Source organism: Mesoplodon mirus (genome assembly GCF_964341445.2).
Source record: "Mesoplodon mirus genome assembly, chromosome: 15".
Lineage (NCBI taxonomy): Eukaryota > Metazoa > Chordata > Mammalia > Artiodactyla > Ziphiidae > Mesoplodon > Mesoplodon mirus.
Window position 1 is genome coordinate 36,086,865 of NC_138991.1, and position 17,391 is coordinate 36,104,255.

General features: G+C 48.3%; 1 protein-coding gene across 2 annotated transcripts in view; it reads left to right on the forward strand.

Annotated features, from left to right (window-relative positions):
• Positions 1–10,997: 10,997 nt before the first annotated feature.
• Positions 10,998–17,391, forward strand: part of HIP1 (huntingtin interacting protein 1) — a 165,533-nt gene continuing 159,139 nt past the window's right edge. For both annotated transcript variants that reach the window (XM_082644371.1, XM_082644372.1), the window contains exon 1: positions 10,998–11,171. In XM_082644371.1, the coding sequence (XP_082500497.1) occupies positions 11,052–11,171 (120 nt within the window). In that variant the 5' untranslated portion in view covers positions 10,998–11,051. The remainder of the gene's footprint in view (positions 11,172–17,391) is intronic.

A 17,391-nucleotide genomic window follows, 5' to 3' on the forward strand; every position in this document is an offset into this window, starting at 1 on the left:
TTAGCAAGTGGGTCTGGCACTTGGCCTCAGGTCGGCTGACCCCAAAATCTGTACTTCCCCAGCTGCACAGGCTCACTGTCAAAGGAAGAAATGACCAGCCACCTGGTGCGTGGACATTGGGAAGCTTCCAGGCCCAGCATCTCCTTCCTTGTCTGCTACAGATGCCTGAAACTCCTTTAAGAGAGGACAGAACCTCCCACCCCACAGCCATCATGAAAGCAAGGACTCTCCCTGGATGCTCATTGGCCACTTTTATTGTGAGTCCTCTTTCATGTGTTAAGAATCTGGATTTGGGAATCCCCTGGAGGTCCAGTGGTTACGACTCCAAGCTTCCACTGCAGGGAGCCTGGGTTCGATCCCTGATTGGGGAACTAAGATCCTGCAAGCCACCAGCTGTGGCCAAAAAAAAAAAAAAAAAATTGAATCTGATCTGTGTTCCCTAAGTAGAACTAGCAGACATTTGTTGTACCTGGGCCCTTTTCTCTTCCCAACAGCACTCCTCTCCCAATATGGACAACCTCAGAGAGAGGGTAAACCCAAAGTACCTGCCCATTAAGACAGAAAACTGTCAAAGGGACACCTTGAGCAAGGGCTTGAAGGCTGAAGAAGGAAGGGATGGATCCACCAGAAAGGTTTACTGTAAGACCTATCATGTAGCTCCAGCTTCTGTGCTGTGTTGGTTGTCTACTGCTGTGTAACAAATTGCCCCCAAAACTAGTGACAGAAACAGTTAATATTCATTACCTCACAGTTGAGAATTCAGGAGTAAATTAGCTAGGTGTTTCCAGCTTACGGTTTCCCATGGTTTCATCCAACGTGTCCCCAGGGGCTGCAGTCATCTGAAAGCTCGAATGCAGCTGCAGGATGGGCTCCCAAGGTGATTCATTCACACATGTGGCTATTGGCAGAAGTCCTTAGTTCCTTGCCTTGTGGGCCTCTCCCTGGGCCATTTGAATGTCCTCATGTCATGGCAGCTGGCTTCCCCCCAGTGAGCTGCAGTGCCTTTCACCACCCAGTCCCCAAATTCACACTCTGTCACTTCTGCTTTGTTCTATTCATTAGAAGCCAGACACTATGTCCAGCCCACATTCAAGAGGAGGAGAATTAGGCTCCACCCCTTAAAGTGTGGATTAAAGATTTTGTGAACATTACTTGAAATCACTGATGAGTCCTTTGTAGCTGTCATGGTTTTCCCATTTGCAAGCCTTATTCTCCTGCCTGTCCTTCCTGCATAGCAGGGCTGGCTTTGTTTCATGGGCCTATGACCTGTGTGTGCAGTTTTACAAGGCTTTGCAGTTGGAAGGGTCCCATAGTTGGTTCAATGCTCTGCTGTTTCTGTCTTGAAATTCTTGATACTTTTTGAAAAAGGGACCCTGCGTTTTCATTTTGCACTGGCCTCTCCAAATTATGTAACTAGGCCTGCCAGATAGTCTTCCTATAAATTCCCGTGTGTTTGAATGAGCCAGAATTATTAACTCTTTCCTTCTTTCTCCTTCCTCCCTCCCTCTTTCTTTCCTTCCTTCCCCCTCTCTCCCTCCCTCCTTTCCTCCTTCTTTTCTTTCTCTTTCTTTCTTTCTTTCTTTCTTTCTTTCTTTCTTTCTCTCTCTCTCTTTCTCTCTCTCTTTCTTTCTTTCTTTCTTTCTTTCTACTAAAGCTCTATGATAGAGTAACTTTTCCCATTCATATTTGTATGCACACTAGACCAGCATGTAGAGACACTGAGCCAGTGTTTCTTGATGAATGCAAACTGACACAAATGTAAATTATATATCAGATCCTAAGAACAGTTTCTGATTATGTGCTTCTTAAGGGGAAAGATAGTAACTTCTGTGGCCATCCCTGCGTCTGTGGACAGGGATAGCAAGTGGTCATTAAATATTTAATTGAAAAAAAGAACAGACAAGAAAGGAAAATGAAAACCCAGATATGTCTAACTCCAAAGCTCATGCTCTCTTCTCTATACCATTCTATTTCAGATGATTCATATTGCTTTAGAATCTGTGGCATTTGTGTGTCTACGGCCCTGTATTATTTTTCAGGCTGACAATGCCTTGCCACCAGACTGCAAGTTCCATGCAGGCAAGGACCATGTCTGTCTCTCTGCCTGAGTAGTCCTCCTGCACAAAATCAGCCATGGATATTAGCTGAATGAATGAGAAATGGGATTGGAGCCTCCTGTGGCAAGATGGCAAGAGGCAAGATGAAAACACAAGCGAAATTCTGTTCTCCTGAGTTTCTCAACTGAACATATTTTTACAGGTATGTAAGTCCCTGGAAAGGAGGTTATATCCCCACATTAGAGGGTGAGGGTTAAGTGTTCTGAGTAGCAGGTGTGTTAGTCTACTCAGGCTGCCATAACAAAGTGCCACAGACCTGGTGGCTTAAACAACACAAATTTATGTTCTCACAGTTCTGGAGGCTAAAAGTTCAAGATCAAGGTGTCGGCAAGTTGGTTCCTTTTGACACCTCTCTCCTTGGCTTGTAGATGGTCACCTCCTCCTTGTGTCCTCACATGGCCCTCCCTCTGTGTATGTTTTGGTGTCCTAATCACCTCTTCTTATAAGGACAACTGTCATTGGATTAAGGCCCACCCCAATGACCTCATTTAATTTAATTACCTCTCTAAAGACCCTTATCTCCAAATACAGTTACATTCTAAGGAAATGAGGGTTTGGACTTCAACACATGAATTTGGGTGGACGCATTTAGCCCATAACAGCCCATTGCTGCTAAATGATGGAGAGATGGGTGGGGGCAAAGGCTGCCAAACAGTCCCTGTCATATGGTCAGGAGCACAGAGACGTGGTCCTGGAAAGGACAAAAGAGTCTTTCAAGGAAGTGGTTTTGTAGGGGAACTTGCTTCATCCCAGAATGTAACTGAGGACTTGGGATCACCCTTGGCCCTATTTTCCATGTGCCCTGCCACCCACCATGACCCTGCTTACTGCTGCCTATAGAAGCCCTCCACCCTCTCTTACTCACTACTGCTGGAGTCTGGCTGGCTCCTTCAGTTCTTACTGAAAATGACCTTAGCAGCCCTTTTTATTGGTTGGACACCATTAGAAACTACAGAGAAAAAAGTGTTACTCAAGAAAGGCTATGTTTCCCCATAATCAAGAAAACGGATGGGTATTGTAAAATGGAACCCTGGGCAAATAAGGATGGAAGTTTGGTCCAAACACTGTATCAGAAAGAAGTCCTTCCCTAGTCTACACGTGTTAGTTATCCAGATTGCAAAATTCACAGTCCGATGAAATGTACCTGTTTTTTCATAAGCGAGCTGGAGTTCTCCTTTGAGCTCCTGGTCTTCCAGAGGGCAGAGCCCATCTCCAGCAGTTCAGGGCCTCATGGTGCCTTTCTCCAGGGGGCTCTTATAGTGCTAAGGAATTGTGGGGGGGAGCCATCAGGTCCTTGGTTGTCAGCATCTGTCCACAATGACAGCCCCGAGACATCCTTATGCCCTCTGTGCCCTCAGAGCATGGTCCCCACAAGTCGATGCCAGCTCCCTGGACCACTGCCCACAGCTCTTGGGTCCATGGGAGACATTCTGACTTCTCTGGTTTGAGGATGGGAAAGCCTGATCTTTCCTCCGTTCTTTCCTATCTACTGTTTATGGCATAACTGTGCCCTTCCAGGCTTTGGAAACTCAAATTCTAGGCTTCTGTAACCCCAAAGCATTTCTTTCTGCTTTTCTGCTGTATCTCTCTTCCGCTGAGTCAGTAAATGCCACTGGGTAAGGGGCAAGGGAATATACTGTGGGAAGCGTGGTGAGGGAGGACCTCAGTGATGTACTGCAAAAATGTTGGTTTGGCCAAGAAGTTCGTTCGGGTTTTTCCGTAACGTCTAATGGAAAAACCTGAACAAATTTTTGGCCAACTCAGTATTATCCTGCCACACCCCTAGTCACAGATTTCTCCCTTCGGGGAATTTTTCTTCTGACTTTGCTCTATCTCATGTCCAGTGTGAATGGCCCCATCAACTCTCACCCCCAGTTCTTTGTCTCCTCCTTTCCCGGAGGTGATACCTGGTCCCACTTTAGAATCTCATTGCCAGATGGGGAACCTCATCTTCCCTGCAGAAATCCTCTGCCAATCCTACCCCTCTCTGGACACAACCTAAGTGTCTTCCACCTGTCTCCTCTCTCATGGCCTTGGACTCCACTCTGTGCTTTCGTGGCAGCCTGCATCTCTGCATTCCTGTAGCCCCTCATCATCTTTCCATTTTTCTCCTCCTCCCCATTTCTCCACCTTCATTTTTCCTGACACATGATTTGGATTAGTGCCATAGAGGTACAGTGACAACTTCCCCTGCTCATGTTTTAGTTCACTTCTCAACTCACTGCAAGTTAGCATCTGTGTCTTAAATCATTGACCTTACCCAAGGAGAGGGCTGGCTGTGGCTTCAGCTCCTGGGTGGTGATCTCAAAGCCCTTTGAGCATCCTGTCTGATAAAAGCATCTCTGTTTACCTGGGGGCCTTGGCCACACTGGACAGTCTAACAGTGTGATTTATCATGGGGTCGTGGGGCCACACAGTATCAGCTTGACCTTTGGAGGGGATGGAGACTAAAGGGCAACCACCATGTCTATGTGATGGAGCCTCATTAAAATTCCACACACAAGGCTTGGGGGTGGGGGGCTTCCCTGGTTGGCGATACTCCATGCATATTGTCACATGTCATTGCTGGGAGAAGTTAGCACTGCCCACACCTCCACTGGGAGGGAAAACTGGAAATTCCAAGTGCAGGGCCCTCCTGGACTCTGTCCTTAGAGGATGTCGATCTGTGTCCTTTCACTGTAATAAACTGTAACCACAAGTCTAACAGCTTTCAGTGAATTCTGTGAGCCTTTCCAGTGAATTATCAAACCTTGGGGACCCCTGAACATTTCAGCATCCATACACATACGCAAACTGCTGCATCAGAGGCACAACTTTCCACTTTTGAGGTCCTCTCCCATTCATCCTCTGTGACCTTTGACACTTTTATTGGCCCCCTTTTTTCTTGCAATGCTCTCCTGCCTGGGCTCTGATGGCACTGAGATCTGCTGGCCTCCCTTCTACTTCTCTGTCCTCATTTTCTCAATCTCCTTTTCCTTGACCATTTCTTGTGGATGCTTCTTATCACTTGTCCAAGTGATAACTAAACACGGTGGGGTGGAAGCTCAGACCCAGATCCTTGTTGTTGCAAATCCCTGACTTGGTCCCCTGCACTGTCCCCTTGCTCCTTAGTCATCCTGACCTGTGTGAATAATTTAAAACCAGGTAAACTTTAAACATGTATACTTAGTATATTCTAGATACATGTCCTTTATTGGATACATGTTTTGAAAATATTTTCTCCCAGTGTGTGGCTTGCTCCAAGTTTCTCTCTGTATCCAGGCCCACAGCTTCCCCTCTCCTCTCTATGAGGGTGACACTCAGCTTCCATCTACAGCTCTGACAGCCCTTCTGAGGCTCCAGTAGCCTGATGTACATCTCTGTGTGGCATTTGAACCCCGGAGTGTCCACAAGTGAACTCATTATCTTTCCCTGAATGTATTCCTCATCTCGGTCAATGGCATTATTTTGTTAGTGCAGGAGAAGATCAGCTTGCCCTGCAGACACTTGACCCTGGTCCATCACTGGGGTCAGTTCAGCACTGTCCCCCCACTCCTGGTTTGCAGGCTGCTTGTCCAGCTTTAGCTGGGGTTCCCATTTTGGCTTAGTTCCTGTCTCCCTGGTTTCTGACTTGACACAGCCCCAGTCTCCAGTATCCGGTTCTGCCTCAGCTCCTGATTCAACCAGGATAGGTGCCCCATTCCAGTTTACCTGGCCTGGTCAGGTGTGGGGCACCCCAGACCATTCCTGGTAGGTCTCTGCTGCCCTGTTACTGGTCACCACCCTTCTCTCCAATCTACCCTGACTCCCCTACAACACACACACACACGCACACACACACACACACACACACACACACAGAGTTAACATTTTGAGTACCAGCATGAACATTCTAAGATCTGGCAAAGCCTTTGGATAATAAAGTATAAGTCATCCCTGCATAACTAAGGAAAGTTTTCAGTCTTGGAGCTCCTACTGTGCACCAGCTGGTAATAAGCTGAGAGTCTGTTTTAACCGACATTAAAAGCACTTCTTGGGGTGTGTTTTGTTGTTTCTGTGTTTATCAACTATTATGTTTACATTTTCTTAATTTTATCTTCTAAATTGTTATGGAGCAGAAACTAACACACCATTGTAAAGCAATTATACTCAATAAAGATGTTAAAAAAAAAATTTAGTGGAGCAGCAGCTCAGACTCAGATCCCTGTCCTTGTAAAGTCTGTATGTAATTCCCTACACTGTCTTCTTGTGCCTGGGTCATCCTGATCTGTGTGAACAATTTAAAATCCAAGCCATGGAAACTTTAAAAATATATTCTTGATATATTCTCGTTACAAATTCTTTGTTGGATGAATGTTTTACAAATATCTTTTCCCAGTCTGTGCACTCCTTTTCATTTTCATAGCTGTCTTTTTTTTTTTTTGCGATACGCGGGCCTCTCACTGTTGTGTCCTCTCCCGTTGCGGAGAACAGGCTCCGGACGCGCAGGCTCAGCGGCCATGGCTCGCGGAGGATCTTCCCGGACCGGGGCACGAGCCCGTGTCCGTCCCCTGCATCGGCAGACGGACTCTCAACCTCTGCGCCACCAGGGAAGCCCCATAGCTGTCTTTTGAAGAGCGAAAGTTTTTAATTTTGATGAAGTCCTTTTCATTGATTTTTTTTTCTTTTTGTACTTCACGCTTTCGGTGTTGTATTTAGCAAACCTTTGCCAAACCTAAGGTCACTATGATTTTCTCCTGTTTTCTTTTGTAAGTTTTAGTTTTCAGACTTATGTCTATGATCCATCTGGAGTTAATTTTTGTATTGATATACGGTGTGAGGAAAGGACTGAAGTATTTGGATTTTTTTTTTAATGGTTATCCAATTGTTCTAGCACCATTTGTTAAAATAGATTATCCTTCTTCCGTTGAATTTCCTGGTAACTTTTCGGAAAATCAACTGACCATGTATGTGTGGGTCTATTTCTGGGCTCTCTAATCTGTTCTATTGATTGATATATCTACCTTTTCACCAATACCACACCGTTTTGACTATTGTAGCCTTATAAGTCTCGATCTTGTAATGTAAATAGTGGAGATGTGTTCTGTTTCAAAGTCATTTTGTATAGTCTAGATCCTTTACCTTTCCATATAAATTTTAGAATCACCTTATTAGCTTTTACAAACAAGCTGCTGGAAATTTGATCAGAACTACATCAAATCTGTAAGTCAATTTGGGAAGAACTAGCACCTTAACAAAATTGAGTCTCAGACCCATGACCATGGTGTAGCTCTCCATTATTTAAGTCTTCTTTATGTCTTTCAGGAATGTCTTAGTTTTCAGTGTACATGACTTTCATGTCTTTTGTCAAATTTATCCCTAAGTACTTCATATTTTTGATACTATTCTATATGGTATTGTTTTAAAATTTCTGATTGTTAACTGCTAGTGTACAGAAATACAATTGAATTTTGTATATTGACTCTGATTCCTTCAGCCTTGCTAAACTCACTTATTCATTCAATAAAAAGACAAACAACCCAATTAAAAGATGGGTGAAATATTTAAGGAGAAGCAGCGTATTGGCATAGCCTCAAAGTATCTCCCCCCAACTTTTATTTATTACAAAAGGAAAAACAGTAACTTCACAGTGGAGAAAAATGATAGACACCACCACCATCCTGCAACTTTGTCTATTCTTATTTCAATACAAAAAGGTTTTTATAATGGGCAAAATATTTAAATAAACACTTTACCAGAAAGAATATACAGATGTCAAATAAGTATCTGAAAAGACAATCAACATCATTAGTTATTGGGGAAATGCAAATTTAAAAACTAATAAGATCACCACACACTCATTAGAATGGCTAAAATCTAAAAGTCTATCATGTCAAGTGTTGACAAGGATGTGAAGCAACTGGAACTCTCTGATGGTGGGAATGTAAAATGGCACAACCATTTTGGAAAACAATTTGGCAATTTAAAAAAAAGTTAAACATACATACAACCCAGGCATTCGATGCTAGATACTCACCCAAGAGAAATGAAAGCATATGTTCATACAAAGACTTGTACACAACTGTTCATAGCATCTTTCGGGGAGGAGGGTAATAGTCAGAAACTGGAAAGAATCCAAATGTCCATCAGCAGGTTAATAGATAAACAAATTGTGGACTATCCATACACTGGAATACTACTCAGCAATTAAGAGGAACAAACTATTGATACATGTAACAATATACATAAATTTCAAAATAACGATTCTTGGTGAAAAAAAGGGAGACAAAAAAGAGTACATTCTGTATGACTCTATTTATATAAAATTCTAGAAAATGCAACTAATCTGTAGTGGCAGAAAGCAGATCAGTAATTGCCTAAGTACAGAGGTTTGGGAGGAAGTAAGACTGGATTGCAAAAGGGCATGAGGAAACATTTGGGGTTGATGAATATGTTCTTGATGTGGTGATGTTTTCATGAGTGTATATATGTATGTCAAACCTCATCAGATTGTATACTTTAAATATATGCAGTTTAATATATATTAATTATATCTCATCAAGCTATCAACATATGTATACTTGGGCTCCAGGAACCCGTAGGAACAGTGTGGTCGGCTTATGTATCATAAGATATTAAATCAGATCCAAACTAGGTGTGGGGTAGGGCAGATTTCACCAGTTGTGGAGAGGCAGGTAATAAGACAGTTATGATCCCCCTATGGGTTTCCCAGAGATAGATTCCACGTCTGGAAACGGCATCCCTAGAACGTATAAAACAAGTGGTTTCAACGTTGCTGGGAGAGATGCTAAGAGCTGAAGGAAGCAGGCAGAGTCCTGTAGTTTACCTCCTGGGGGTGGGTTTCCCTCCACCCTTGGCAAAGGGTTTTGCTGCTGTGGCAAGTGGGAAATCTTATTTTTAACTTACTCTTGAGTTTCACAGTGGAAGGTAACTCGCTTGAATCTTTCTCCACAGGGTGCCTCCAAACCACAAATTCCTGACTCCTACTCTGGTTTATTCTAATAAGAAGTAGGCTGATCCCTTAATCCCTGTTTAAAGGGGCGCTGTTTATTGAAGCCATAAACTCAGGGCAAAGGATCATAAATCACTCTTTAGCTGGGTCCAGAGCAGGAGGTGGGTACAGAACAGAACGGGCACAGAGAAGTAAAGCTTAGGAAGCTTGTCTGTTTTCCTTGTAGGTAGACTCCTGTGAGCCCCTCCCCACCCCCACCCCATGCTGGGAACCTCCAGATCCAGCCTCCACTCTTCTCCACTCTGCTCTGAGCCTGCAAGGAGGGGAGGAGTCAGTACCTGACCCATCACCCTTCGCCTTCACTGCCTCCAGCTGGGTTTGGCCAGGGGGAGGCACTAGTAGGAAATGAGAGGAGGGGAAAGACAGAGATTGCCGTCTCCCGGTGACCGGTTTTCTACCTTAGGTCACAATTCTTGTCAGGTGCCTCCTCTCCCATGACTAGAGCAAAGAACCCAAAACTAGGTGACAGCTAACCCCATCCCAGAGAAACCCAAGGAGAGCCACTCCTAAGTCCTCCCCTAAAAACACAATCTAAGAAGGCGAAACCAGGGTTCTTGTTATGCAAATGTAGCCTCAATGCAATTCCCCTTCATCACGATGCCACCCTTAAATTCTTCTTCTACAGAAATTCTGGCCCGACACTCCCTCCCCGCATTCCCTTTGTCCAAACCTATTCACAGAACCTCCCACAGGACCGAACTCTCTCCGCTCCTCGCTAGTGGAGGCCCTCGTTGTCTCACCTACTGCTGGAGTCTCCGCATTGGTTCCCTCCCTTCCCTCTCGCCCCCATAATCCCATCCACACAATGCCAGCTGGCAAAGCCTTCAGTAGCTCCCTAGTGCCTACCGAGGCCCACCCCCTCTTCCACTTCTCTATTGAATGTGCAAATTTTTATCAAAAGCTCTTAGTTTTTTTTTTAAAAAGTAACGGCTTTGAGTTTCAAAAGCATTTATTTTAAAAACACCAAAATTGGCATCGAACGGAAAACTTTTTAAACTTTCTTCAGCATCTCCGCTAAGGATCACACTTCCCTCTGCCTGTTGGTTCCCTGGCTGATGACTGAGCAGGACGGGAGGGGTGTCCCAGAGCCGGGGATAAATATAAAGTGTCTGAATACGTTCTGGCCAGATCCAGATGATGAGAGGTTTGGAAAGGTGTCGAGAAGTTTCCACTGACCCGACCTAGCCCAGCGCTCCCTGGTCTGCGAACATTACAAAAGGGATGGGCAGGGATTCGGGGCAGGGGGAGGATAAGGGAGGAAGCAGAGGGAGCTGGGCGGGAGTCGCTACCCATGGCGGCCAGGTCTGCAACAAGCTGACCCAACCTGCGCAAGCCGGGCCTCGAGGCAGCGCATCTTGGGACTCCGGCCGCCGAGCCGGTCCAACGCGCGCTCTCTCGTCCCCGGCCCGAAAGGAGTAAATAGGCCAGTCCCAAGCGGGCCCGGATTCCCTGCGGGCGGTCCGAGTCCCCGCCAGCTTGACCCCCGCCCACCAAGCCGGGATCTCGCAGCGGCCCCGACACTGGTAGAGCGCTTGGTCGCGTGGAAGACTCGGGCGCCAGCAGGGCGGGGAAAGCGGTGCGCTGGGCGTCGGGGGAGGGGAGGGCGAGGGCAGGTCAGGCCGGCCCCAAGCCCCGCCCCAGGCCCGCCCCCGCCCGGGGAGGTGGGGCCCGGTGACGGACAGGCCTCCGGGCCGGTCACGGCCCGCCTCACCTTCCCTAGGGCCCAGCCGGGTAGGGCGAGTCAAGGGGCTCTGGAGAGGGCGGGGGCGCACGGGGAAGCCTCTGGGCGGGGGCGGGGCCTCAGGAGAGTAGCAGTCCTCTCAGCCAATGGGAGGCGCGAGCCGTCCCGTTAGCGCCGGATCCCAGTGGGTAGGGCGGGGCGGGCGGCGCAGTGGGGATCCCGGGGCTGCTGAGGGCCCCCTGACTCGGCTCCGCGGGGCGACATGGACCGGATGACTAGCTCCATGAAGCAAGTACCCAACCCCCTGCCAAAGGTGCTGAGCCGACGTGGGGTCGGCGCGGGGATGGAGGCGGCGGAGCGGGAGAGCTTCGAGCGGACTCAGGTGAGGACTGGGGGACCCCGGGTCGCGCATGGCTGGGGCATCCCGAGAGACGCAGTGTCCTGGAGCGGACTTGAAGGGAGTAGGGATCTTGCAGACCCAGGAAAGGACAGAGCAAGGGGGCCGCGAGAGAGGGCATCTCGTGCGCAGGTCAGGGCGGTCAGGGAAGGTTGGGGACCCCGGGGGCACCCGGCTGTCCTGGGGAAGAGGGCAGGGCGGCTCCGAGGAGCTGACATGATCCGTGCGGCGCGACCGAGGGGAGCCGATCCCGGCGGGGCAAGGCAGGGGTCACAGGGGCGGTGAGAGGGGAAGGAACCCGAAAAGGAGCCGAATGGAAGGCTTGCCCCTAGGCTGGGGAAGCTCACTGGGGGGCTACTGAGGGTAGCTGAGGCTACTGAGGCTACTGAGGGGGCTACTGGCGGCCGAGAGTGGGTCGGGGATGTGAAGGGTGGGGAGCCCTTTCCTCCCCTCTCGATCGCTTCAGGGTTGCGCTGACATTCCCCCCACCCCTAGCACCTCCTTCCTTGTGCCTCTTGCTTGGCTCACACCACCCCCAGCTGTCGGTCTCCGAGGGCCCGGCTGAAGGGGTCTGAGCGGTGAGAAGGAATGTGGGAAATGTGATGTGTGGCCGAGTTTGGAAGATGACTGGGGGCTGGAGGAGGGGGCCGGCCCGGGGGCAGGAATTGAGGCTTTTGGACCAGTGGCTCCATGCTGGTCAAGTTGAGCTGCCCTGGGGTGCCCAGAACCCTGAATTGGGGTTTTGGTTTCATCCCCCAAGATGTGCCTGACAACTAATAGGCAGACTGCCCCATTTGTCCAGCCTGAGCAGGGCTGGGGGCCAAAATTCCTCACTGTCATCAACAAAAAGCCACAATCCATTTTTACCTCAGAGTTTTAATGCCTTGTGTATTGATTGGACTGAATAAAGCTGACATGTTTATGGTGTTCATTGGCTCGTTTGTATGCAAAATCCATTTCTAAGGGCACAGCACCTCTTTTAATCCCAGGGCCAAAGCTGTATGGGCACATTTTTTCTTCACTCTTGCTCTCAGAGTGGAACCTTTGAAGATCCAGTGGGACCTCCACTGCCAGAGGCTGGTTCTCCTGCTGTGTTCTGCTCCACCCCCCCCTCCAAATACAGTACCGTGTGAGGGAAGGGCTTTGGGGTTTTAGATACAGATGGTGAGGTCCTGACTGAGTGTTCTATATAGAGAATCTTGAAAAGAATGAAGCTTTTCATCCCAGAGGACTTCCTCCTCTATGTTCCAGGCCCTTCACAGGTGTGTTTGGGTGATGTAAAATAGGGAGTGTCCCTTTCCTAGGTCATCATCCTACCCCAGGTGGGATGGGAGAGACAGCTGTTCACTTCTGTCTCCCAGGGCCCAGCTGGGTTTAAGGTTTATTCTCTGCTTTGTGGATTGGACCCCAGAAAAGAAGGAAGCTACCTGTCTGCTGTGGGCATTATGGCCTCAACTAGCTGCCTGGGCACATGAGGCTTCTTGCTCCAGGAAACAGTGTGAATCTTTTTTTTTTTTAACGGCAAAGGAAAATAAATGGTAATTCATTCCTTCTAGAGTCTCAAATAAGTAAAAACTGGAGCAATAGAGAAATACACGTAAGACTTTGACCCATTATAGTGATAGAAATTAGGTTTATGAAAGTTTCTCTAGCTATCCAGGGACAGCCCAATAAGGAGAGTCTAGGTCAGTGTTTGCCAGTATTTTACATTCTATGGAACACTGATAATTGGCCAAATTTGACCTAGTGGCTTGTGTGTGTGTGCATATGCATGTGTGTGTGTGCACGTGCATTGTGTGTGCATGTTTGCGCGTGTGTGTGTGTCTGTGTGTGTGTAGTGTGGAGGGGAGGTAGAATGAATCAGGAAAAGAGAGTTTCTCTATTGTTGAAACTATTAGGGGAGTAGGAGAGTGAAGAAAAGGAAAGAGGATAATCCTAAAACCTCACCTTAGTCAAGCTGCAAAAATGTATTTTGCTTAATGACTACCTATGAAATGTATTATGAGATATAAACATGAGTTAGAAAAAAAATTTTTAATGAGTTAAGAAACCATGAGAATTAGCGACGGTAGAATGATAATTGTAACTAATTATTGTGTTTGGCACTGTTCTAAGTACTTTATTATATTTCCTTCTTTAATCTCAGTAAGGTCCTGTGAGGTGGTATTGATAAGGACCTATGAGGTGGGTATCAGCCACATTTTACCTGGATGAAATTGAGGCACAGAGAAGTTAAGTAACCTTCCCAAGGTCACACAGCTGGAATTGATCCCAGCCTTTAACTTCTACCTTGTGTGGCCTTAACTACTACCTTGTGTGGCCTCTGAGTACTGGGCAGAGCACTGGCATGGGAGCTAGAAGAGGTTGGAGTTTGATTGCCAGGCACGTGGGTGGGTGGTGTGGCCCCAGGCAAGTTGTCTAACCTTTCTTTTTATTTAATTTACTTATTTATTTATTTATTTTTGGGCTGCATCCGGTCTTAGTTGCAGCACATGGGATCTTCGTTGCGGCACGTGGGCTTCTCTCTAGTTGTGGCGCGTGGGCTCCAGAGCACTTGGGCTCTGTAGTTTGCGGCACTCAGGCTTAGTTGCCCCGCAGCATGTGGGATCTTCGTTCCCCGACCAGGGGTCTCGAACCCGCATCCCCTGCATTGGAAGGCAGATTCTTTACCACTGGACCACCAGGGAAGTCCCTGTCTAACCTTTCTAAGCCTCAGTTTCCTTGTTGTAAAATAAGGATACTACTTACGTCACAGGTTGATTGTGGGGAATTCAATTAAATAATATGCATGAAGGCATTTTGTAAACTTGAGGAGCACTGTTGCAGTGATGATTGCTATACTCTGAGGGGGAGAGGGGACCTGAAAAAAAGCCCAAGGGTAAGTACTTGGGCGGGCTGTGATTAACTCTTCAGTAAAAAGGCAGAAGTGTTACTAGTTAACGCAATAATTACTAAGAGTGTGTGCTTAAAGTACCGGCTATGGGGGTGGGAAGGGGGTGGGCGCCCTCTGAGGTCTGAACCCCACCCTTCAGCCTGAGCTAGCACTTGCTGGGTGGAGAGGAGGGACAGGGGCATTCCAGGAATGGGGAATGGTCTGGAGATGGGTGTGGATGAGACTTACTGGCTGAGTGGAGACAGGAGCAGAATTGGTCCCTTCCACCTCTGAACGCCTCGCACCTGCCACCTGTCCTGTCCCCATTTCTCCGTGACCCTCAGTAAACTGTGAGCTTCCTGAGGGCGGGACTGTGTCTTGTTGCTCTTGCCTCTGTCCTCACATGCCTGAGGCTCATGTGAGTGGTGAAGTGGCTGTAGTCAAGGGTACAAAGTGACTGGTTGGTCACTGGCCTGGATGGGGAACTCAGCTCTGGGCTGCAGGGAACATCTGTAATTACTTGATGTTCTTTCCTAATGGCCCCAAGTTCCCTCCTGGTCCTGCCTTGTCTCTACAGTCTCAGTCCGGAGCCCTGCCCCAGGCCTATCAGGGGACTCTGATTTCTCTGCCTTCCTTCCGGTCAGGCCTGTTCCCCAGCTGCCTGTGCCCTCAGACCCGCCTTGTTTCCCCACCACTGCCAGCCTCTTCTGGGAAGACTTCCCTCCTTGACTCTCCTGGGATCATCCTCACACTTCATGTGGCCAGTGTCCCTGCCAGAGTGGGGACCCCTGCCCTGCCTGCCTCAGTCCCCACCTGCAACCGGACCCCTGGTGTGTCTCCCACCCATCCCATCACAAGCAACCTTCAGGCTCTAGGGAAATAAAAAGTAGTTCCCGCCCTCAAAAAAGCTGCAGTAATAATGATATGTTGCCTGGAGTACTTTACAGTTTATAAAGCAGGTTTTAGCCATCCTTGAGGTTGCACTGTGGTTGGGTGTTATCACCCTCATTTTATGGATGACAGCTTGGTGACTTGCCCAGGGCCGCTGGTCGGTGAGTGAAAGGGTCAGGATTCAAACCCAGGACTCCGGGTTCCAGGTCTCAGGCCCACCACACTGTCCTCAAGTCGGGCAAGAGGGCGATTCTGGAATGAATCTGGAGGGTTGCCACTCACAAACAAAATACCCTGTCTGTATTTACTTATCTGGAAAATGGTTTTCTGTATGGTTTACTTGTTTTTTCCACATCCATTTAGTGAGTACTTACCATGAAGGGAACTCAGAGATGAGTAATATAAAGAGAGTGGCCCCAGAGGAGCTCATGAGTCAGCAGGGAGGTGGACCAGCCACTGCGGGCCTTCTCTGCAAGGGGGACAGAGGACCCGTGGCACCGGCATCACTGGAGCCATTAGCAGGGCAGGACCTGCTGCATCAGAGCCTGCATTTCAATCAGACACAGAAGTTTGAGCAGCTCTGCTCTGTGGCAGGTGAATCCTAGGATCAGAGGAGAGGATGGGGCTCTGGAAACACAGGGGAAGGAACAAACCGTTAATCACAATCTCTTGGATGGAGCCCACGATAGAGTAAAGGATCCTAACCAGTCATACACTGGGAAGAGCCAGGAACAGAAACAAATATTTATGCAGGGCTTGCTGGGTCCTAGGAACATGCTAGGGGGTTTATAGCCTTTAACCTATTTAATAGCTCAGGCTCAGAGAGGCCAAGTGACTTTTCCAAGGCCACATAGCAAGTAGACAGACAAGCCAGAGCTTCAAAATGAGATGACAAGTCCTCTTCTTCACGTTTAAGTCAGGGGGTGTTTCTGCCATCTCGTTCATGATCTTCAGAAGATGTTCAACCTTCGATTAACCAGCTGAAAAATTTTAGGATTGGGCTAGAGGGATCAGTGGGTCCCAACCCTGGCTACACAGGAATGGTTTCTAACATTAAAGGTGCTGTACCCCTCCTGTCCCCTGCTTGCTCCCTTAGTTGGTATTGAAAACTAGAAAGGATGCCAGAGCTTTCTCTGGGTCTGTGGTTTTGTCCTCTTCTGGTTTCCTCACACTGATACTAATGAGAAAAGCCTGCACTTATCACACTTACTCTTGTGCAAGTGTAAGGGCCTTGCACAAATCTCCCCTTTCAAGTCTTACAACAAACTTATGGGTTATAAACCTTATTTTACAGATGAGGCAATTGAGGCTGAGAGGGGTTAATAACCAGCTCAAGGTTCTGAAGTGAGTGAGTGACAGCTGGGACTCAAACCCAGGAAAACTGGCCCCGATTGCCATCCCTGTGGCACTGCCTGGCCCCCTCCAGCTCTCGTCCTCCTTCCTCCCCTAACACTTGGGGTCCCCAAGGCTCTGTCCTCACCCCACTTCTCTTTTTCCTCCTGTCCACTTCCTCTGCCCTCACTTCCATCTGATGGTTTCTGTTCTCACCTCAATGACGCCGACTCTCTGACTTCCTGGCCTGTGTGACCACTTCCCATTGGATATCTGCCCCCTGATAAACCACACATGCCCCAAACTCTACTTGGGCCTCCCCAGCCTGTGAACGCCTGTGCCTGGTCCTCATCAGTCCCATCATCTCCCGGGCATCAGCTCTGAGCCCTCCCCGCCTCTTGCCCTCACAGCCACACTCTATTCTGTGATGTTTCTCTTGTCCTTCCCTCCTTTGCTTCTCGCTGTCGCTGCCCTTATTTCCTCCTTTGCCTGCATCGTTGTAATCCCATCCTCCCTGCCTCCCAAAGCACCTGATGCCAGATGGATTGCCTCTTAAAGCCCAGCACTGCCCGTATAACTCCCTTTTTCCAGGAACCTTTGCTGGCTGCCCAGAGACCCCACATGATGTGGCACCATCAGGGTCCCTAGTCCCTGTCATTTGCAGGCCTTAACTTACAGGGCATCCCTCCACCAGGCAGCCCCTGCAGTCTGGTTCAGGTGAGCAGGGTCCCTTAGCTACTGTACGTCCCTCCCATTCATCCACGCGCACATCTTGGCTTCCCTTCCAGACTGGAAGGTCTTGAGGGCAGGGTCTGGGTTTCAGTGCCCAGTGGGCCCTTGCATGAGGCAGGCACTGGGGCCTGTTTGCCAAACATGTGAACATACAACAGTTGGAGGATCTACAGCAGCCTGGGGGCTGCAGGCAGACCTCCACTTGCAGAGTACTTTTCCTTTGCACATTTTGGAGATTCTCCCTCTGTCTCCTTTGATTTCCCCAATGAGCATATCTCACGAAGTGCCTGCCCTGTGTGCCAGGCCTGGGCACCCAGGGTACCATGGAAGTACATGGCCCACTAGGTTGGAGACTTCACTTAGGAAAGAGCCTGCAGG